This window comes from Drosophila willistoni (assembly GCF_018902025.1).
Source record: "Drosophila willistoni isolate 14030-0811.24 chromosome 2L unlocalized genomic scaffold, UCI_dwil_1.1 Seg168, whole genome shotgun sequence".
NCBI classification, from domain to species: Eukaryota; Metazoa; Arthropoda; class Insecta; order Diptera; family Drosophilidae; genus Drosophila; species Drosophila willistoni.
In genome coordinates this window covers 9,801,608-9,824,007 of record NW_025814047.1, presented here as the reverse complement: position 1 = coordinate 9,824,007, position 22,400 = coordinate 9,801,608, and the positions used below count along the sequence as shown (strand labels likewise).

The following is a 22,400-nucleotide window of genomic DNA, read 5'->3' as shown; positions in this document are numbered from 1 at the left end:
TGCAAGGAGCAAACAGATGTAGTAACAAATGTACATAGTTTTATGTAAAGATTTCTTTGTTGTTGTTGTTGTTGTGTGTTTAGAAATATATATATGTAAGTAGTTATTTGTATATGTATATAGGACCGTATAATATATAGAATTTATTTATTTGCCATTTGCTTTAAGAGCGCCATTTTTATTTGTATTTGAAAATGAAATATTCTGCTGATTGAAATTTGTCTTAAAGATCATCATGTTCGTAAATATTAAACACATACAATTAAACAAACAAACAAACGCACGCACATATACACACACATTAACAACAATTAGGTATAAATATGTGTACCACATAAATACTTTAAATCGCTCCTGTTTCGAGTCAATCTTCTAGGTCTGAATTTGAATTCAAAACTTGACTGAGATTGAGTTGAATACATTGTGATATAGAAAAAGATTTAAACATTGCTGAAGCAGAAATGGGAAGAGGCGGGAACCGGGGTCGGGTTAATGGCCCCCCGCCCTTCTCGATCACAATGACCTTTGGCTTCAACATTTGGACCTAGAGTTGGTTTCTGGTTGGTATTTTGCTATAATAATTTTTGTATAATTTTTTTGTTTATCAAAAAATGCTCAAGCACGAGATGAAAGGAATTTCTTTTTTTTTGTTTTTGTTTTTGTTAACACATATAACAAAATTTAACTGTAACTATGTAAATAACTGATGCTGATGCCCGATATCGATAGCATTTGCATACATATATATAGTATATATAATTTTTATCGTAAAAGTTGTATAAATATTGTATATTGTTTTTCTTTTATTTTTATTATTATTTATCTCTCATTCTTTTTGTTATGAATATATATGTATATATAGTTATTTTGCATTAACAAGAACGTATTATCGATTTGCTTTTAACTATGTATATACATAAATGTATATGTATATGTGTGTATGTGTATATGTATATGTAATTTGTTCAGTCAATTAGATAAAAAAGATTTCAAAAAGGATTTTCTTAACTATTAAACATAGTTTGATTTCTCATACCTTAGATGCTTAGAATAGGACAGGATAGGATAGATAGTTAGTTAGGTAGGTAGATACATACATACATAGGTAGTTGGGTTGGTAGAGGTTACTTATGAAGTCGGTAGTAGTAGTAGTAGTAGTTTATTGATACTATCAATAAGATAAAGAGGGCCCCATTAAATTTCACATGTCTCAAATGTGCATTCGAATTGGTAATTGGTTTATAACAATTAAATATTTATGTATACATATGTAAATCAAGGATATCCCACAGTCTCCCACAGTTTGCCCGAGTTGCTTTGTGCCTTCCGAACGGCTGTGTGAACATTGCTCACAGATGCTTTTCGAAAAGAGATTGTCTTCATGAAACTGACCTCGGATGGGCTAGGCAGGTTGGAGTCGGATTTTGGATGTTGGATGACTATAGAGTATAGGCTGGCGTTGACCGATTCGACAGATCGTTAAGCCATTTCTAACTAGGTACTTGATGAGCGCACGCGCACGCCATGTGGACTAAACACCTATGTATAATTTGGTTAGTTTTCTTCTACTCCCCTTTCTTTTTGTTTGAATTTAGCCTAAACACGTTAACACTTATACAGACAGGAGACACACACACATGCGCACGCACTTTAGTTTACATACATATACATGACATACATACATACATACATTAGTTCTGTTGTTGTTCTTTTTCTTTTGTGATGCTTTTCGTTTTAAACACTAAATTTTGAGTCCAGCCCAATAACATTTAGCTTACATATTTCATTTTCAGTTTTTAGTTATTATAATTTTTTTGTTTTGCTCTTCAAAGGTTTGTGACACCAAAGGGCACCGTTTTTGCATTTAGCCTTTCCCTCCCGCTTTCCATTTGCCTAGGGGGCAGCAGGAGCTGGCATTAGCTGGGTTAGTCCGAGATATGTTTGTGTGTGGGTGGGTGGGTCGTTAGTTGGTTATAGGTTGTGGCTAGACCGAGAGACTGCGACGCCAGCCGCCAATTTGACACTATAGCACATCCTCCATTTCCGTCGTCTCGCCAATTGTGGATGTGGCCGGCGCCTGGGCCGGCAAAGGCTTCAGTAGACCCGAGAATAATCTCCGGAAGGCCGTATGCTATTTGGAGTTGGTCAGTTTGTTACCCACGGGCGGCTGCTTGGCCATTATGTCGGCCAACGTGTTGACGCCTTGCTCGTCATATTTTTTCCATTGTGAGTAGTTGATCTGCATGTAGGTTATGAGCTGGGGCATGTCAATGAAGCCTAGAAGGACAGGTGGATAGGACTTGTTATAAATGGATCTACGGCATGAAAAAAACACTTACTCTCCCAGGCATGCATCATGTCCTGTATGATGTATTCGATGAAACCAATCTGGCTCTTTGGTATGCTGCATGTGGCACGATCGAACATGGGCATCACAATGGGCAGATGTCGTTGCTTCTCCTCGTCTGTCTGCATAAAGTATTCCTCGGCTATGCGCCGCGCCCACTCGATGCAATACTGCATAGGCCGGGCCGGATTGCTGACATCGGCCACTTTGATGAGCATGCGCCGCATCAGTATGGAGGTCTCCTCCTCACTTTGCGACATCTCACGCGGCTCTTCGCCGCCAAAGACACTAACGAATTTGGCCAGGTGCTCGAAGTGTCGTGTCATTTCGGTGGCCAATATCATGTCTATGATGGTACTGCGAGCCGATTTATAAGTCTCCTTATCAAGATTCTTAAAAATATTTATCTTGTCGTCCCCTGCAAAAGTAAGTTTAAAATGAGAAACCAATTTTCTTAACCTCTGGTTCTGCATTTACATATGTATGTTCCACTTACCCAATGTTAGTTTGAAGGTAATAGCCGCATGATGGGACTCCAGGACTGTCAAATCATTGTACAGTATGGCTAGCGGATTGTTCGAGTTGCACAGAAAGGCGGAAGATCGTCCCGGATGGTCGACATCGTGGGCTGCTGCCGCAATCAGAGCCGTAGCCTCCTCCATGCGATCCATGACCATCATATCCCGATTGGACAGCTGCGTAATAAAAGCACCGGTGGCCTAGAAACAATAAAGTGAACCAATCGCGAAAGGGAATATGTATATTATCTAAGGATAATAATATGGCAATGTCACATTAATCGGGATATCAAGGGAGTGCCTCCTACCTGCATTACATCGGCCGCATGGGTGCTATTGTGATATGTGTTGCTCTTATGATAATGTGCCTCGATAACGGCCAGCCAGGCCTTGCACACATTCTCGTCGATATTCAATGTGGCAAAGACATCAAAGCGCCGGAACATTTCCATGCCTAAATATAACAGGGGATGGTAGTCGGTGATCTCTTCCAGTTTGAAAATGTCAAAGTCCCAGCTGAGAGATTCTTCAAGTAGTTCCATGATGATAGGATTGGCCTAGTTCAAAGGATAGACGGAGTTAAGTGAAAAACTTGAGTCAAACTGACTCACCTTCATTTTAGCTGGCACTATAGAGGCAGTTCGTGTCGAAGTGCCTGTGCGTATGATGGAGTCATTCGAGCTACGGCGGGACGAGTAGACGCTGGGACCCTATAATTGACGAGAATGATATAAAATTAGTTAGAATTTCGGATACTAATTGAAATGTATATGGAATTTTGGCCAAGCAACATACCGTCAAAAGTGCACCAATTAAGTCGGTTGCAATGGGATCGTCGGTGCGGATCTCTTTCATTTGCGGACTGTAGAGCCCTTCTCGCTTCAGGAACTCCAGGACCTTGTCAATAAGACGCGCCTCATCGGCTGAACAATTCTCCTGTACTTGTGATAGTAAATTGATTATCTAATGTGCGTGTGCCCAATGCAGTTTTTATTTATATATTTTGTTTTGTGTTGTTTTGGTTTTGTTTTTATTGGTTGGTTAGCCACGCGCAGCGAGCAAAACGAACGAGTAAACGAGCGAGTGAGCGAGCGATCGAAGAAGCGAGCGAGCGTGCGAACGAACGAGTAAACGGAACCAGTACATAGCAGTACAGTTTGCACATGATTTTTTAGTTATTTGTGTTTTATTGGTTTTGTTTTGTTTCGATTTGTTTCATTGTTGGAGTACACAAAAACATAAAAGTAAAAAAGAGAAACGAACAATGAGAGATAAAAAGAGAAATATATACATATGTAAATCATGTTTAGTAGTGCAATTCGAGGATTGAAAGTACGTTGTATTTTGTACATATGTACATACATACATAAGTACTTATATATTTGTACATTTGTATGTACATATGTAGATATATACATATGTATGTATGTACATATATATGTGTAACTAAGTGCATATTAAATTGAATTGTATTGAATTGTATTGTATTATAAAAGACAGTGAGCATTTGAGGGACTTATGTATGTACCTACATACATACATACATACGTAGCTAGAATTTTGATAAAGGGTTTATTGGGCTTATTTTGTACATATGTACATACATACATACATATGTATGTACAAATGCTATTACCAAAGATGAAACATCCAAATTAGTAAATTCGATGTCCCGTCGCCTTGCAGAGGTCCTTAAGAGAAAGGGCTATCCTACGAGCTACTAAAGCTCAATATATTATAAGATTTTTGAATATTTTTTAGGTTTTTATTTTGTTGTACGGATACTTTTTCTGTTCCTTTCTTATAAAATTTTTTGTTTTTGTTTGCTAATTTTAATTTAAAATAATAGAATCGTATAAAAACGAGTTAAATATATTGGACAATAACTACATATGTTGAATATATGAATAGCAATTTCATACTTTTAAGTTTATTAAAGCACAATTTTTTTGACAAATTGTTATGTTTTCATGGTGTACGGATATTTTTTCTGGCAAGTACAGACATACATATGTACATATGTACAGTGGCTCACAGCTTATTTGATACAGCATTAAGTTTTCACTTTCGATTACTTTAGAATCGAGACTATCGATAAACTTGAAATGCATCACAGTAGGTACATATTTCAAAAGCTTGTTCCAAGAAATGGGATTCCCAGAAAGTTTTATTTACGGCGTGCACGGCAAGAATACGACAAAAGGTTCGAATTTGAGCTCCCAGCTTATTTGATACACCATCTTTTATGTAAGTAAAATAACCATATAAGAGGAGTTCTTGGCCTTCCGAGTATTTTTTATGTTTCGTCAATTTGTAATTGGAGAACTTGTTAGCCTCAGTGCCTCTACTGTCCAGCACATCATAGAGCGCTTGAAACACGAGAACAGGATTGAAAACAAGGGCAGACAAGCGCCGAATAAAATTTTTACGGAGTCGGACGAGCGGATTATTCTAAGAAAAATTAAAGCTAACCCGAAGCTATCTGCTCCGAATCTACATACATAGCTGCTGAAGTGAATGAGCTGGGCAAGTCGGCAAGTGCAGAGACTATTCGTATTTTAATTAATGAAAAAAACCAACAAAGACGTCTTATTTCTGCAAAGGAGCACATTTTCAAGGATATGGCATTCTGGAACTCTGTCATTTTCTCAGACGAGTCCAAATTTAACATTTCTAGTTCCGACGGGATGTCATATGTGTCTTTGGAATCATTGAACTTTTTTGGACAATGGAATTCGAGAACATAAAATATCGAATAAGGATGACCTCAAAAAAGCTTTGATGGAAGAATGGGGTAAAATTACTCCAAGCTTTACCCAAAAGTTGGTGGAGTTAATGCCAAATAGGCTGCAGGCTGTCATAAAAGCCAAAGGATTGCACAGAAAATACTGAAATAACCATAATTTTTTTAATTTAAGTACATTTGAAAGACTGTATCATATAAGCTGTGAGGCTAGTTTTTGATTTGATTTAGTTATGTTAGTTTTATACTGTTAAATAGCTCTGATTTGAATTAAATTGTTTTGTTTTCGAAAACAAATAGCATTTATTATTAAAATGGCATTTTTAGTTTTTTGGTAGTGTGTACAGTTTCCAAGCAATGACTGTATCAATTTTTGAAAGAGAGCTGTATCAAATAAGCTGTGAGCCACTTCATATACAATGTATATATTAGAGATGGGCGTCGGGATCGGGATTTTCGGGAATCCCGCGGGACCCGAAAACTTTATGGGAATTGAGCGGGATGGGAAAGATTTTCAAAAAACCGGGACGGGACGGGATAAGAGGTCGATCCCGAAATTCCCGCAGGTCCCGGAAAAGCTATCGGGACCCCAAAACTACTCGGGACCCAAAAATAAAATGTTCGATAAAACTTTCAGTATTTATCGATATTACTCACTGACTGCAATTTATTAGTAACACGAAATATTACTCGTGCAATATTTCGTCTTTTCCATGTGAAGATGATATTGACGAAGAAATTAGTAATTGTATTAAGAATGTTAAACTTAAGAAAAATGTGGATATATTATCTTTTTGGAAGCAGTGCAATGAATTGCCATTATTGCAAATGCTGGCTAGGCAAACTTTAAATGTTCCGACATCCTCTGCAACTAGCGAAAGAGTTTTTTCTACTTCAAGTAGAATTTTGGAAGACAGCAGAACTCGGCTTATTGGAGACAATTTTGAAAAAATATTGTTTTTAAATAAAAATATGGATATATAAAGTAAGAGTTTATTGGAAAAACAAATATATAAATAAAGTAATATGCATATATGAAAAAAATTTTTCGGGATAACCGGGATGGGAAAAGCAAATTTGATTTCGGGACGGGATGGGACGGGAAGCATTTTCTTTCCCGATCCCATCTCTAGTATATATTATACATATAGCACATGGCTTGACTTGGAATTAATATCGCTTCATAATATGAAAGGTTAATCCATTGATCCATTGAGTAAATGATGTCAATATTTCATTCAGAAGTGATTAATTTTAAAAAGATATGGCGCAAATTGGCGTTGTCACCGAAAATAAGATTGCTGATTGTTTTCCAGATTGGTTAAGACATTCATTTTAGCTGTCAATCGAATCGTTAACATTGATCAAAATTTAAATTCGATACATTGAAACCTTTTTTTTGAGAAGCAAAAAATATTTTGGTGGTGAGAAATTACATAACCCCAGATATTTTGGATAGTACGATTTGGAAACTTCTAAGTTTATTATCGGTTTATAGCCTATTATAATAAATTTGCTTTTAAAGACGTTGACTGAGATTTTTTTAAAATAGCTTTACCGATTCCCAACCCGTAAAGTTTATATATTCTTGATCTAATTTGGTATGTAGACTTGTGTTTTAATAGTTGGTCCATAAACGCGTGAGCGAGATAGCATATATATGCTATGGGGCATAAGTAAGTCGTCTCGCCGACTTACAGTGAATCACATTAATATTCGGTTTTTTCTTTTGCTCAACTTTGAGCGCAAGTAAGTCTACTTAATTTAGCTGAAATTAAAAAATTTTAAATGCTAAGTAATAGTTTAGAATGTTTTTTATACATAGAGGCGTATTATAATAAATTTTATTCAAACTCCATGAGCGGTAATCCAGCCCCAAACCATGACATGACCTCCGCCGTGTTTCACAGTTGGCTTCAAATGTTTTTTTTCCAGCTCCGTGTTGGGCTTTCGCCACACCATGGTCTTGCCGTCACTTCCAAACAAGTTAAATTTACTCTCGTCGAGGAAAATAACATCATCCCACCAAGTTTCATCCATCTTGGAGTACTTCTGTGCAAATTTCTTCCTCAATTTTCGGTTGCGCTCACACAGCAAAGGCTTCTTTCGAGCAATTCGTCCGTTGTACCCTTGTTTTTTAATGGTACGACGAATTGTTTGTGCTGAGACGACCTTTCCATGATCGGCGGACATCGCAGCTGCAATCTCTGGGGCACTCAATCTCGGATTCGCCTTCCCTTTCCGCATAATTGCGAATTCGCTCGTCCATTTTTTTTGGCGCTCCTTTTTGTTTAATTGAGGCAACTCTTCCCTCATTTCGGAATCTCCGGACAATATCTCCAACAGTAATTGGCTTCATTTCCAAAATTCTACCTATCTCCTTATAAGTTTTGCCCTCTAAATGTAGTGGGAGTACCACTTTTCGCTGCTCCAGGGATGAATTTTTTCCTTTACGGCCCATTTTAATTTGCTCCTAAACAATTAAACTTTGACGCGTGCTTGAAGTTAAATTTTGTGTGTCATATGTTTCATTTTCGGGGAAAACCATATTCCATGAAAATTTTTGACTTTTGGGAGTTGCCACAGTATTTAATTTAACCATTAAGCAAAAAAACCGACTATTTATGTAACGCTGAATTTGGGACTATGTTTTGTTTTTGGATATTTTCTTTTTTAGTTTTGAATAAAATTTATTGTAATACGCCTCTATGGATAGAAAACATTCTAAACTATTACTTAGCATTTAAAATTTTTTAATTTCAGCTAAATTAAGTAGACTTACTTGCGCTCAAAGTTGAGCAAAAGAAAAAACCGAATATTAATGTGATTCACTGTAGGTATACCATACACCAGTAAAACAAGTTTATAATAACAAATGCATTTGCATACATTCACATTTTTAAAAATTCTGTTCCCATGCTTTTTACAAGCGTATTTCAGTACCTCGCTCATCCAAGCACATGCGCACACTAGCGCCGCCCCAAGCAACCAGCCAACGGCCATCTTCGGCCTGATGGAAAAACGTTTATATGCATAACTTGACTATTTGTAGTCCGAGTTTGATCAAATTGGGGAAATGGGGCGTGTCGAAATTTTTACGCATACAAAATCTGCGCCATTACTAAGCAAGTATGTATATATACCAAACTTTGTGTCTCTAGCTAGAATAGTCTTTGAGAAAATCACTTTTGTTTAAATTAAAGGGGCGTGGCAAAAATTTAAAATAAATCTAGGTGTTCATACGGACAGACGGACTGGGCTGTAGATGCTGATCAAGAATACAGTGGCGCCAAAAAATTTAAGACATACATTTTTTGACTTTAAATTCTGATTTGATGCGATTTCTATATAATATTAGTGAAAAGTTTTGATGTGTTAATTTATATCGCTGAGTTAGTCATTCTTTTGAGATGATATACCGTAAATTTCGTGGGCGTATCTCTAACGGTTTTTTTTTTAATGAATTTTGATAAATAGCCCCAAACTACGGACCTGGTAAAAAAAAGACACTATATTAAATTTTTTAAAATTGATCGTACATCTTCGAACCCTAAGAAAAGGTTTTAGATCTATTAAAACTAAGATAAGCTGTATATGACAAATTCTCAATTTGGCCCCAGGAACCAACACTTTGGCGACTTTAATATACCATTTCACCTTATGGGTGTATGGTATAATTATTTGTTCCCCTTGGGGCATGGTAAAAGAAGTCAGCGGGACGACTCACTTACTTCATTTAATCACGATTTAAATGAAAATGAAATAATGTTGCCATTTTTCAACATTTATTTTTCCTATTCTTGAACGAAAATAATTTGTTCTTTTGCTTTCCCAGTGATTTTCTTTATGGAAGGGGTTCGTGAATATGATATTTTTAGACTTTAAAACATTTATGTGGATACAAATCCTTGAATTAATAAACTTTTCTTAGTCATAGCTATCTATATGTAGCCCCTTAACCTCAACCAAAAGAAATAATTTATATGTACATATGTATGTATGTACCTATGTATGTACATATGTTAGCAGGATTAGTGAAGTTGTGTGTTAAATCTGTTAAAATAAATACATACATACGTATGTATGTATATATTCATACATGGAGATTAAGTATAATGGCCTATTAGGCCTGCTTAGTTGAATGTTAACGCAATATTGAGAAAACCGTGACAAGGCTTAAACTAGTTGCGAATTGCGAGCAAAAGATTGTGACATGTCTGTATCTACTTTTGTTTATCTGTGTGTGTGTGTGTGTGTGTGTGTGTGTGTGTGTGATTGTACGTTTTGAAGAGTTTGTGCTAGTTCGATTCTACAAGTATACGAATTTATGGCTTTTGCTAAAACAACGGGAGACAAAACACCGGGACACACACATCACACACGGACACCCACAGTGGTAGAGTAGATTAAGCAATTTGTTTGTTTATAGTCAAAACCAATTTGGATATGTTTAGGCAACAAAAAAAGTCATACTTTAGTGATCGGCGCCTCCAACGGCAGGGATGTAAGCTTAGCCAGACTTGTCCGACGCAATCCGTCTGAGGCAATTGAACGTACATCGAAACTGCAACGCCTCACCGAATGCAAAGAACCACGCGGGGCCTCCTTTGGCTGGGGTAGAGTGGCTATGAAATCCATTTGGCCGCCGGGTATGTCAAAGTTGAAAATCAAATGGGTGGGCGCACTGAAAACAGGATGTTCAATTAGTTCATACTGGAACTGATGGAGTGTGAGGGTAGATACTCCACACTGACTGACTGGGACTGTAAGCTTACCTGCCGATGCAGGCCACCGGCACAACACGGACGTGCATTGGGATGCCCTCTTGGTTCTTTCGTCGCACTGTGAGGATTCCATCAAACTCTTTAATGCTTTTACCCTGCTCACTGATGGTGGACAAGTCCGAGACGAAAATGTCGGCTAATGGTTTGCTAATTATTTCATCCTGTTTTGGGGTTGTACACGGGAAACTCATTAAAATTGCAGTTGCAAGTGCCACACTCTTCTCCCCCCTCCCCTTACCAGTCTCATGTTGAGCAGACGTTCGGTGGCGCGATTTGCGTACTGTATGCGTAGCACGTCGTCCGTGATGAGAACCACCTCCTTCAGCCGATGCAGGGCCGTGTAGAGCGCCTATATATAGTAAGAGTAAATAGAGTTTTGTGGCAATTTAATTGAATTAGTGTGGGTCCCCAAAGGACTTTGTTACCTGTTGAGTGGACATGACATTGTGGGGCCTTATGATTGAGTGCAGTATCTGCTTCAGTTCAACACTGCACATGGCTAGGTTTGTTGTCTCGGCTACGCACTGAAGCGAGGCAAAGAAGATTGATCGCATTGGGGGGCAATTGCCAATTAGAAAAGCCAGGAATAAAAACGTAGAAAAGTTTTCTTTTTAACTTACTCTATTAACGCCAGCGTCTAATAGAGCAATTAGCACATCATCCTTTTCAAAGAAACTGCAAAAGTCGTTAATTGAGTCCAACTCTAGCACCAACCAACAACCAAGTAACTCTCGATGTGTCGAGGAACTTAAAAAGTGGCAACTCAACTTACCTCTTTTTGCAGACGGCAATTATTGTCGTTAAATGATGTCCGTGGGTGTGACGTATAGTTCTACAAGAAACAGAAGACAGAGGACAGGGAGGATGCGGTAGGACGAGGGTGGGCGGAGTAAAGTAAAAAGTTTGAGTGAATGCCGAAAAGGAAAAACTTTGCCCATTTGCTTAAATTTTCTCTCACCTTGCAATGTGCTCGGCATCAAGATTTTTGGTGGAGCGCGCATCAATTATAATTAGATGATAACACTGGGCCGTGGCATATGACTTTTGGAGAGTATCCAGAGCCTCCTCTTTGGACTTGACCAGAGTAACATCCAATTGATGCCGCTGGCAGGCCGAGGTGACCACTTCGCAAATGCTATCTGCTTTGTGAAAAACTAAAAGAGCCTGAAAGGAAAGCCGATCAGTTAAATTGGCTGGCTGAGTAACAAATCCTGCCGCCTTGTGGCTGGCTCCTCACCTTAAGTTGAGGATTCGGTGGTAGCACGGTTGGATATTTCAAGTCCATGAGATTTCTCTGCAAACCAAATAAAGCAATGTGTATTAAATTTAATAAAAATCTATAGCTTTGCTCCCTCTCTTTCTCTCTCTCTCTCTCTGGATTTGCCATCAAAATAAGAGGGCTTAACTTGGCTTCCCCGTCTGTGTCACCTGTATTGTACATGTACAATGTGTCTGTGTATCTGTCAGATATGTACGCACATGCGTGTATATGTATGTATCTGCCTATCTGTGTGTTTGTGTCCCTGTGTTTCAACGTTTCTGCATGTGTGTGTGTGTCGTTTAAATGATGATAAATTAAAATAAAATTGCTTGTGCCTGACGGAAATGGCTGGAGGTGACTTGGCTGGTGACTTTGGTCGCGCGAAGATTTATAATATAAAGAGAAAAAATTCGATATGTGGAAATCAGGGATTTTGTTCATCATGAATGGAAGGATGTGAAACAGAAACGCGACTTTAATTGCTAATGTAAAAGCTTACTGTCACAATGTAATCGCAACTGGCATTTAAAGTTACATGGATGGATTTATAATGTTCCAGTTATTCTTGTTTCGGAAACCCTGGAATTATTCTTTTCAAATCCTAAACAAAAATTTAGTACCTGAAAAAGTTTATACTCATCACTATCATCGGTCGGCTCTTTCTTCTTGCCGGCGACGACTAGATGCAACTTGGGGGTTTTGGGCATCCGTCGTTCGTATAAACTGTGAGCCTTGCGCTCCAAGGATATGGACGAAACCTTCCGTCGCAACACCACACAATCCTCCCCCTCGTCACCATGCACTAGAATCACGTCATTAGCATTCCGCTCCATCTCCGGCATGGAGAGATTGTTCTGACGCTGTGTTTGGGTGTCCAAATTGCGAATGACCTCGACTAGTTCCGTTTGCATTTGTCGTCCCATACTGAAGGTTAGGCTTCGAGGCAGAGGTGTCATTATATCACCGGCCTCGGCCTTCACATTCGCCTCATACTCCAGTTCAATTTCCTCGGGTGTTTTGCAAGAGTTTCGTAAAGCGAATGTCCGTGTAGTGTTGAGGGCGACAGAGGCGGAGTCGTCGGCGACTTTCATTTCCGTTGAGGAGCCATTTTCGCTCAGGATAAGGCCATTTCTGGTTGCTCCGTCCGCTCCCCAGCCTTTTGATTTAAAGTCTTTGTCTTGATCTAAATTCCTAGCTGTTGCTGTTGTATTTGTTGTTGTTGTTGTTTTTGTTTCTCTTATCAGCCGGTTACGACTGCTGCTGGTCCCATCGTCATCATTATCGCGTCGCTGATCGCATCGACTTGCTGTAGGTTTAACGTTAGCTAAACCCACCGCGTTAACGGCTTTGGCCGCCACATACTGTTCCATATCGGACTCCGAGTCGGTGTCCAAATCACTTGTGCGTCGTCGTCGGCGCGACGATGAGGTGGTAGAGGACGATTTCGAGCGGAACACATTTGTAAATTTTGGCAAACAATTGCGCATTCTGCTAATTATAAAACGGACACTCACACGCCCCACTCAATCTCAATATCAATCGGACTGCAAAGTCTTTCGAAAGACGTACACCAGTCGTATCTTCAATGTCCTACACCAACAATAGGCTGACTATTTTGGCATTGTTGGCGAACTTTTCCAGCCAATGTAATATAATGTATATAATTCAGCTCGATACTCAATCAAATAACTTGAGATCTTGAGTTGTTCTTTAAATATGTTATTATTTGTTTTCCGTTGTATTCTTCTGGTCGAAATACTAGGCCGAACTGAGTCAATTGACTTGAGTTCGACAGCGAAGGGGGTATAATCTATTTCTTTACTTTTTGATTTCCCACCTTCAATGTTAATTGATTTGATTTCTCTGGCAGCGGGGCATTGTTTATGTGTGACAGGCAGTCGGTGCCAATGCTTCATAGCTATGTATGTATGTATGGGTGAGCGGCTATTTAAAGCGAAATGTAAAGTAAAACTTACGGAGAGAGCTAATTAAAAACGCTACCGATCATATGATACTCTTTAAAAATGTAAAAAAAAACTACGTGTCCCTTGTTCGGGATGTCATTAAGATGATCCGATTTTGTTACTGAAAGAACTTTATCAGATTTCATTAAAGACAAGACAAATGCTAGTGTTTAACTTATTTTTTAATTCAGTACCATCTAATCGGACAATCCCAACTATTTTCATCTATACTGACAAATCAGAGATCAGAGAGTATTTGAATGAACATTAATCTTTCCCACTTACTTGAAAGTGTATTAAGATCGCGGAGAGAGGCGTAAAGTAAAACAGAGAACAGATATATATATATATAGAGAGAGAGAGAAAGAGCCAGAGAGAGAGAGAGAGAGGACTCTTTGGCTATATAATGTCGATTGTGATAAGATATCTTATCAAAAGACGTAACACCCATTGCCTAGTGGGTAGTGGGTAGACACCCACCCCCTAAGCTTTACCGCTATTCGTTTTGTCCCAGGGCCAAAATGTTATTTTTGGTTGGCATGCAAATTGATTTCATTCTCTTTATCCACCACTCACTCACCTGATACACATCCATTGGCTCATCCTCAGGAGTGAGAACCAAGGCAAGCGATGACTTGCGATGACCACCGCCTGGTCGACTGTTGCCACCGCCGGATGAACTAGTGCCCGATGTCCCTGTGCCTGTAAAACGCAACGTAAACAAAATATCTTTTAGACCTCTTGTAATTCAGACAAACTCAAAATAAACGCTGCTTGCCCAATGTCAGGCAACAAAAAACAGATTCCAATTTTTATTGCGTGCATTTTGGGGCCAAAGCCCAATTTCAGGCAATAGTTTTAATAGTTGGGTTTTCTAGCACTTTGTGTTACATATAGGTGAGGCAATCTGTCACTGCTCATAGAAATTCGCACTTCTTTCAGTTGTCATCATCATGCCAAAGGACTACCTTTGCATTAGGCCATACCGACCCCAAAATATATATTAATTAATGGACACACGCACAGCACATCGTACACATTTATTTCTCCTGCACGTTCCATTTAATTGTAAACGTTGGCATTTCAAAAACACTTTATAAAAGGCACACACGTACACGAGCCGGATAACTGCAGAGTCCGGAGGAAGATGGCAATGGTAGCAGAAAGCAAATGAGTTTCGAGCTGAGAAGGAGGCAGCATCTGGGGTGACTCTCGGTCTCTTAAAGAACACGTGCGAATAGTTTGGTACAATCAGAAATTAAAAAAAGTCTTGCAAAAAATTATTATTGAACAACAAATTTTTTTTAAGTTTTTTCTTAAATATTATTTTTTTGTTTGCTTCTGTCGAACCAATTTTTTAGCTCTAAAACTGAACTAAAGCTATATTTAGTTGAGTACACTAATCTAATGTGAAATGTAATCTGTTCTTTCCTTCATCTAATTGCGATTCCCAACTAGTTTTAGCGTTTAAGTTCTGATGAGCGAACTAAGTTGCGAATAACAACATAAAACAAATGATGAGTACCAAGTCGATCGAGATTAAAATAGCTTTCTGATTATTTGACTATGATCTTTTGCTTTGATTTTATCCAGATATCTAAGAGATGTAAATGATAATCAAAATGATTTACTCAAATCCAGGGAAGTTGGGTAAATATTTTAGCCATTTCAGTGTAGGATCTTTGCTTACTGATTATTTTTGTGGTTAAAAGTTTTGATTTCACCTTCAATCTAATATTAATTAAGCAAGAATTTTCCAAATTTTGTTTTTGTTTTGTGTGCGTGTGTGTGTGTGTGTCTAACCCAAAAGGCTTACCCACAACCAGTTCGGACTCGGAGGCCGGACGCGTTAATGAAGCCCTGCTTGAAGCTGTTGTTGTTGCTGTTGCTCTTGTTGCCTCTATGGCTGGTGGCAATTGTTGCTTTTGTTGTTCTTGTTGCTGTGGTTGTTGTTGCTGCTGTTGAAGTTGTATTGCTGTGGCCATGCCCACACTTTGCACAGCCACACTGACACCCACACCCGCACAATTGCAATTGGGCGGCATTTTCTCAGAACTTTCGGATGCCGACGTCGACGTCGACGCCGACGCCGACGCCGATGGCTGTGGCAGTGGCGCCCCAGAACTGACGACAGCAGCGCCTCCACTTCCAGCAGCACTAGCCAAATTTGGTTGGCTAGATATAATCATGTTTGTTTGGCTTGTTATCTGTATTAGTTTTTGCAATTGTTTTTGATATTAACTCTATGTTTTACCTATATTTTGTTTGTATTTTTTTTGCTTTAAATTAACAATACGAATTTTGATTATGTTAATTTAAGTGTGTTGGCTGACTGACTTGCTGATTTTGTTATTGCTGTCCATTCATCTGATTGCGACAACGACGACGGCAAAGGCAATGTGGCATTGATTTTAGACAATTAGTGCGTAATGATAACCTGCTCCACATGCATATGCTTGGGCCAGAAGTTGAGATACCATAAAAACCATAAACACGCTGTGTCTACTATGCCAGAGGATTGTACGCGGGTCTGGGAGTGCGTCAAGCATGCACATATATACATACATATATGTATATATGTGTATGTACATATATCAAAGGTAGAAAAAATGTATGAAATTTATGTACATAATCGTGTACTCGCATATATGTATGTATGTATGTATAGAGAAAATATTTGCGTATATTCAAATGGGTGGGGGGTATCTTATCGTTGGCGGCCTCGCCGCCGTTGCTGCTGCTGCTGCTGCTGCTGCTGCCCAGTCGGGCTCTGCGGTACATGCGTTGTAATCTAAACGAAAATCGATAAATTGTTTAGATAAAACCAAGAGGCAGGGTATCCAGAAGGCCAGGGGCATCAGCAGCAGCAGCAAAAGTAGCAACAGACTTTAGGGCCAACTCTAGTGCCTTTAATTTTGTTATTTCGTTTTTTCTCCTGTTTTTAATTCAAACTATTTTGGGAACACTGAGAACCAGAAAGGGGAACGGCGGATGGATGTACGGCGTGGACTGACGGGGCCCGGGGGATGATACTTACAACACTGGCTCACATGAAGGCTCATATTACGCACACCGATGTCTGAGTTTGTTCAGTAGTGGCTCATTAGTGTGTAAAATTCAACGGAACAGAAAGGACTTCCCTTCGCTTTCCTCTTGCTGCACTTGCTCCACGACCACTTGATAGAACTTGCGAATGTCGATTGATTTGCTCCTGGTTATAGTTTGATAAAGGAAGAAACTGTGAATTATACAGAGCCAATTTGTTGTACTGAATTCGAATCGAGTTCATTCGGTTCTGAAGTGCCCCATTTCAATGCGAATCGTGGAGACCAAAGTGACACGGACAAACTCAGAGCCACACACGAGAGAGACGGACAGTGAGAGTGAGAGACCGATAAAATTACGTCCGTACTAATCCGTTATGAGAAACTGTTTGCCAGATGATAATTCTCGCACGGATTTTGAAACTGCTGGCCCCCATACCCAGTCGCTTTGCTGCGCTACAGCTTAAACTGTCTGGTCTCTGGACTCTGTGCCCCAGATGCTCTCTGCTCGTATCTATGTACCTACATATATCTGTATGGGGGGATCCAGCACCTAAGGCGCTTAGATGACATTATAATTGGAAAACTGCAGGTGGAATTTAGTTTAGTTAGATATGATATTCAAAAGTAATAAAAGTGCCAAGGGCCATGCAATGTGCCAAGAAAAGTGACCCAAATAGAAGGTCGGGTATAATATTGCTTAAACAGTTTATTAAGTAAAAAATTAAAGGAAAAGAAGATTGCATAGTAGGCCATTCATTCATAATGGTTAAGAAGTTCTTAACAATACCCTTTTGTTGTCGAGTTAATGATCTATTAGGAAGACTCTATTTGGGGTAGAGGCTTTTTTAAACAGAATAGTCTGATTTGTTGTCATATTTAATTTTGCTGGTCTTTTTATTTTTTGGAGGGGGCCCCTTTAGCGGCTTTTGTCGTTGTCATGGCAACCAATTAATTTTTGATAAGATAATATCAGGCAAGTTTGCTCATAGTATTCAGATGTTTAGGCCCCATAGTACACATAGAGATACTGTGCTGCACAGTTCACCTACTAAAGCCATTTGAGTGTGTCTGGTGCCTACACACAACACCCGATTCTCACACACACAGACGCAAATGTAGAAGAGTATTTGAGACTCGTGCACAATCTACATCTAACTATTTTTGCTGCAGGAAGTGGGTGTTGGAAGGGGGCCATTGAGAGAGGGCGTAAAACAATTTGGATTTCGGCCTGTTTATTGGATTTGGCTAGAGTTGGCCATGCCTCTAAGCCAGATGGACTACCTACATATGTAGGAGGGGGGCGTGCACGATCATCTTTAGTCAGCGATACCCTTGATAGCCACTGGACATGGACAGTGGCCATGATAATAATAATAATCACAATCATAATAATGGTACCATATCGGTGGGGGAAATTTAGCAGTCTTCCATGTCGTTGTCGTCGTCGTCGTCGTCGCCGTCGCCGTCGACGTTGGTATAATCTAATCTTTTGGTCGGCGGGCAATATTTGTGAAAAGCTTCACGTGGCTTTATGGGGACATGGGAATGGGTGGGTCGGGGGTAGTGAGCGGAGGCGTACGCGGCGGCATTCGCATACGCGCGACTTCTAAAAATACTTGTAATTAGCGCTAAGCTCGAAAATCGCATTCTAATGCGACTGCTTGTCCCATGCTAAGAGAATAAGATTTGTGCCAACAACTTGGCCAATCAATTCAAACAAGGTGCCCGGGGCAATGATTTCTTGATTCCGATTTTGATTCCGTTTCTGATTTCGTTTTCAATGAAAACGATCGATGGCCAAGGCAGTGCTGAGATTGCGGGGGGGTGGACCAGGCTGCGGGTTAATTAATTTCAAAATTGATAAACTGCAGTAAACTTGGCACTTGTTCACTGACAGGGGATTATAATTCGAACATTCAGACATAATGAATCGGCATTGGCATCATACAAACATAGCATCGGATACGAGTTCTATCTATTTGTATTCGTTCATTTGATTTCATTTTTATTTTGTTAGTTTACTTTTCGACTTTGTGTGATTGATATTGATGTTGATGTTTTGGCGCCATTGAGAGAATGAATTGATCGATATATCCACATCCAGAGAGTGATCGAAGGCGGAGACAAATGAGAGCAAAGGAAGGGGATAGATGTTGAAACCAGATTTAGATTTGTCATGTGAATCTGATCTTGTGTGAAACGGGTAAATTCTACGAGTATATTCATATTTTTGACCAAGCCCCCCCCACCCTCCCTCCTGTGCTCAACATGTTAATCAGCAGTTTTGCATAAACATACATATGTATGTATGTGTATTTTCCAAAATGCGAGTGCAGTGTGCAAATGGAACGCACAACAGCGAGACACAACGCAATAGCCAGACACGCACACACACACACGCACACACACACACACACACGCACATGTATTCCAATTGGAATTCAAGAATGAAATACGCACATAAGGTACATATACACGCATCAAGATACAAATGTATCTTTGAATGTTTGCATGCTTGCAAACACACACACACACACACACACGCGTACAGACACTGATTCAGATACAAAATATCTAGTAAAAGATTTAGCCACTCGTTACACTTGTTGTTGTTGTTTTTGTTGCTGCTGCTGTTGTTGTTGTTGTTGCTGGCACACTTAGTTGTGAAGTTTATTTTGATTTTTAACACTTCTTCGATATGTTGGTTGTGTGTATCTTATTCTTATACGCTTTTTTATTTTATTTCACTTAGTATTATTTATTATTTTTCTTCTTTTTGTTTATGTGTGTGTGTGTGTGTGTATGTTGCTGTTGGAGCTGTTTTTTTCCACACTGGCAGCAATTGCAGCCAAACGATTTTTCTTTTTTAGCTTCGATTCGATTTAATTGCATCGGGTTTTTCGTCTTTTTTTTTTTTGTTTTTGTGTTTGGGTTCTTAACTGGTTGTCCCTGGTCTCTACCGAATTCGTGATAGTTTTGCTTTCAGGCACATTGTCAACGATCGATTCAGATGGATTTTACTTCACATTTGCAGATGGCCGGCCGCATGGGAGATTGAAATGGGTTTTACCATCGAAAGACAGCGTTTGCATATGCATTCTAGGCTGGCTCGATAGAAGATATATGTACGTATGTGGATACGGGTACAAATGCAGCAGCGGCTCTGTACACTCGCATGTGGTTAACACTTTTTGGCCAAATATCGCAAAAACCGACCGACACGGCGAACCTATTCCAAGCAACTGACTCCATAAATGGCGAGCAGCTGTTGCCAAAGCGCTGAGCTTTGAAGTGAGTTTGCTTTTGGTAGAGCGAAAACACCGCCTCAGCATGGCCAGGGGGTAGGTGGTATGGGGCAGGGGTAGGGGTAGATTACGGCGGCCTCTGGCTCTCTTTTTCGTTCTCTCTGATTACCTCTCGGGCGATCGGTCACGATCAAGTTTCCAGTCACACACACACGCACACACACACACACACACACTCGACTGATTCGCTCTTTGTGACAATTACTTGGCTACTGCTAACGCTACCATCTACCGTCTACTCTTAGCTCTTACCCCACCTTACCCCTATCGCGTACCCATGCACGTATCTCTCCCCATTGATATGTGAAGCTCAGACTTAAGTCTGAGACTCAGATTCAGGTTCAGACACTGGGGCAAGTTGTTAATTGGACGTCGAAACAAAACAGCTGCGCCTAGCGCCAGCTGACTTGTCCTCAGATCATATTTCCAGGTATTACCCTTCACCCCTCGCGTCTGGCTTGTAACTCACTGATGTATCAGTGTCTAAGCATTTGTGGACGAAACGAGAAGCCAAGCCACACCGAATTCACAATTTATGCTCTAGAAATACTCTTGGAATGCCTTTTAATTATCAAATTTCACTTCACGTTCAATCCAATCATGCAAACAGATACATATGTAGATCGTGTAAGTTAATTTATTAAGTCCTCCTTAATGTCTATGGGGCATTAAGCTATTGCATTTGCCTTAGAATGACCACAGTCTTTGACTGAATATTTTTGTAGTGAATGAATAAATGTGACATATTTGATTGTGTACTTACTGCCCGTGGCACGACGCACCACACTGTGGGTGAAGTTTCCCAATGCTGCCACTGTGACAATCGAGTCCTTTTTGCCGGTACTCAGCTGTCAAAGGAAATGGGAAAACGGGATACGACGCTTAATTGGCTTGTCCAAGAAAAATGTAGCGGAAAGAAGGGGAATCGTGGGAGACTTTGAATGCCTCTTACCTTCTCATAGTCGGCCTCGTTCTTGGTTTGCAGCGGATTCAACAGCACCTGATTGCAGAGATTGTCCCCGCATATTGCACTGCCTGCAGTGCTGCCATTTCCATCGCCATTCTGTGTGAGAGTGACTGCTCCGCAGCTGCATCGACGCAACCGACTGCGACGCAACTTGATACAGAAGAGGCGGCTGCCATCCTTTTCAGTGGCGTCGATGGATAGCGGTGGAGCGCCCGGTGCCGCAGCCGTTGTTGAGGATGAGCTGGTGGGTAGTGTGCTTGGTGAGCAGCCCATGGCGATAACGAAGAAGAAGAAGTCCTGCTTCTGCCTCTCCTGCTGGTGCTTGTCCCACGTCTACTGTGAATGCTGCTGCGGCTGCTGCTGCTGCTGTTCCTCTTCTGGTTATGCTAATTTGATATTGGTTTCGGTTTGATTTTGGTCGCTGTTTGGCTTTATTCTTCAGTTTGCTGCTGCGGCTTACTCTCTGGCTGCTTCCCTTGGCATTGAAAATTCTATGTTGCTGTTGTTGTACTTCTTCTTCTTGCTGCTGCTGTTGTCGTTGCTGTTGCTGTTGCTGTTGCTGCTGTGCGGTTTTTGTGGATAACATAATTGATACATTTCTGGGCAGCGGTCTATTGATTAGCTGATTGATTTTTGCTGGTTACATTTCGCCTCGTTCCTGCAAAAGTCCAAGAATTTGATGCAAAACTTTAGAAAGATGAATAAGTTATTAAGACATTATTTGGAAAATTTTATTTGTCACACTTTTTTGTTTGTTGTTATAGCGAAATATCGGACATTCAACCATGGGCAAAAGTAAGGCACTCAATTTGTGGCGAATAAAGTCTAGAGGCAGTATCAGGTTAGTGACAAATATTAGAGTTTGGACCCTAAACTAGTTTGACGGCCCTCACAAATAAATTACATAGTACATATGCATTAAGACTGAATTCAATGTTTGAGCAGATTCATAAACATTGATATTAGCCACATACTTGAATTGGAAGTTGAGATACTGAAAAATCGAATCAGTTGAATCAATTTATTTAAAATCGAAAACGTGCCTGATTATCAGATTTACAATTCGATATCTTAAGACTTCACAATGAAACAGTAGTTTCCCTTTCCAGTTCCCCTCCCTTTTAATACATATTTATTGCTCTATATAAGGCTGATTTCAATGTATGACAGCGATACTTTTGATTATTTTCAAGTAGTTTCCTTGAGTGGGTGCCGCTCATAAAAACTGTACGAGAAATCAATTTGGCCTGCGCACCCGTTTCATATGTAGGTAAATATATCGTATAAAAATATAATTAAGCAAACAGTGGGCAAAAAATTGCCAAAACTTTTTGTTGTTCATATATTGTAAATTCATAAAAAGCCCAAATATTGGCAATGATTATTTAAGTCAAGGTGTTCACTTATACGTGAATAAGTTAAATGAATGCAAAAAGAGACAAAAAGAAGGAAGCAAGAAAAGGA

The 22,400-nt window shown here is 39.7% G+C and overlaps 1 protein-coding gene across 7 annotated transcripts; it reads right to left on the bottom strand.

The window, feature by feature from the left end:
* Nucleotides 1-1,679: 1,679 nt before the first annotated feature.
* On the bottom strand, nt 1,680-21,594 carry LOC6652257 (high affinity cAMP-specific and IBMX-insensitive 3',5'-cyclic phosphodiesterase 8). 7 transcript variants are annotated; one of them, XM_002074587.4, is made up of 17 exons: nt 20,922-21,594; nt 20,733-20,817; nt 14,198-14,319; nt 11,630-11,686; nt 11,351-11,556; nt 11,165-11,224; nt 11,013-11,067; nt 10,818-10,916; nt 10,631-10,741; nt 10,384-10,553; nt 10,082-10,292; nt 3,661-3,828; nt 3,477-3,575; nt 3,174-3,422; nt 2,844-3,066; nt 2,340-2,765; nt 1,680-2,277 (listed from the first exon to the last, which is right to left on the bottom strand). In XM_002074587.4, the coding sequence occupies exons 1-17, from the start codon at nt 21,207-21,209 to the stop codon at nt 2,132-2,134; spliced, it is 2,775 nt and encodes a 924-aa protein (XP_002074623.3). In that variant the 5' UTR covers nt 21,210-21,594; the 3' UTR covers nt 1,680-2,131. The 7 variants fall into 7 exon arrangements, with proteins under 7 accessions (XP_002074623.3, XP_023037009.1, XP_046865837.1 ...); XM_023181241.2 differs by having other exon boundaries at nt 3,661-3,801; XM_047009881.1 differs by lacking the exons at nt 20,733-20,817; nt 20,922-21,594 and adding an exon at nt 19,735-19,866.
* Nucleotides 21,595-22,400: the final 806 nt, after the last annotated feature.

Excerpts from the sequence above, each read along its gene's own strand:
- LOC6652257 (XM_023181238.2), bottom strand. The coding sequence starts at position 13,140 with ATGCGCAATTGTTTGCCAAAATTTACAAATGTGTTCCGCTCGAAATCG. Across the intron at positions 10,293-10,383 it reads CCGGTGGCCTGCATCGGCAG|TGCGCCCACCCATTTGATTT; the intron begins GTAAGCTTACAG and ends TCCTGTTTTCAG. Across the intron at positions 3,829-10,081 it reads TGGAGGCGCCGATCACTAAA|ATAATCAATTTACTATCACA; the intron begins GTATGACTTTTT and ends CACGCACATTAG.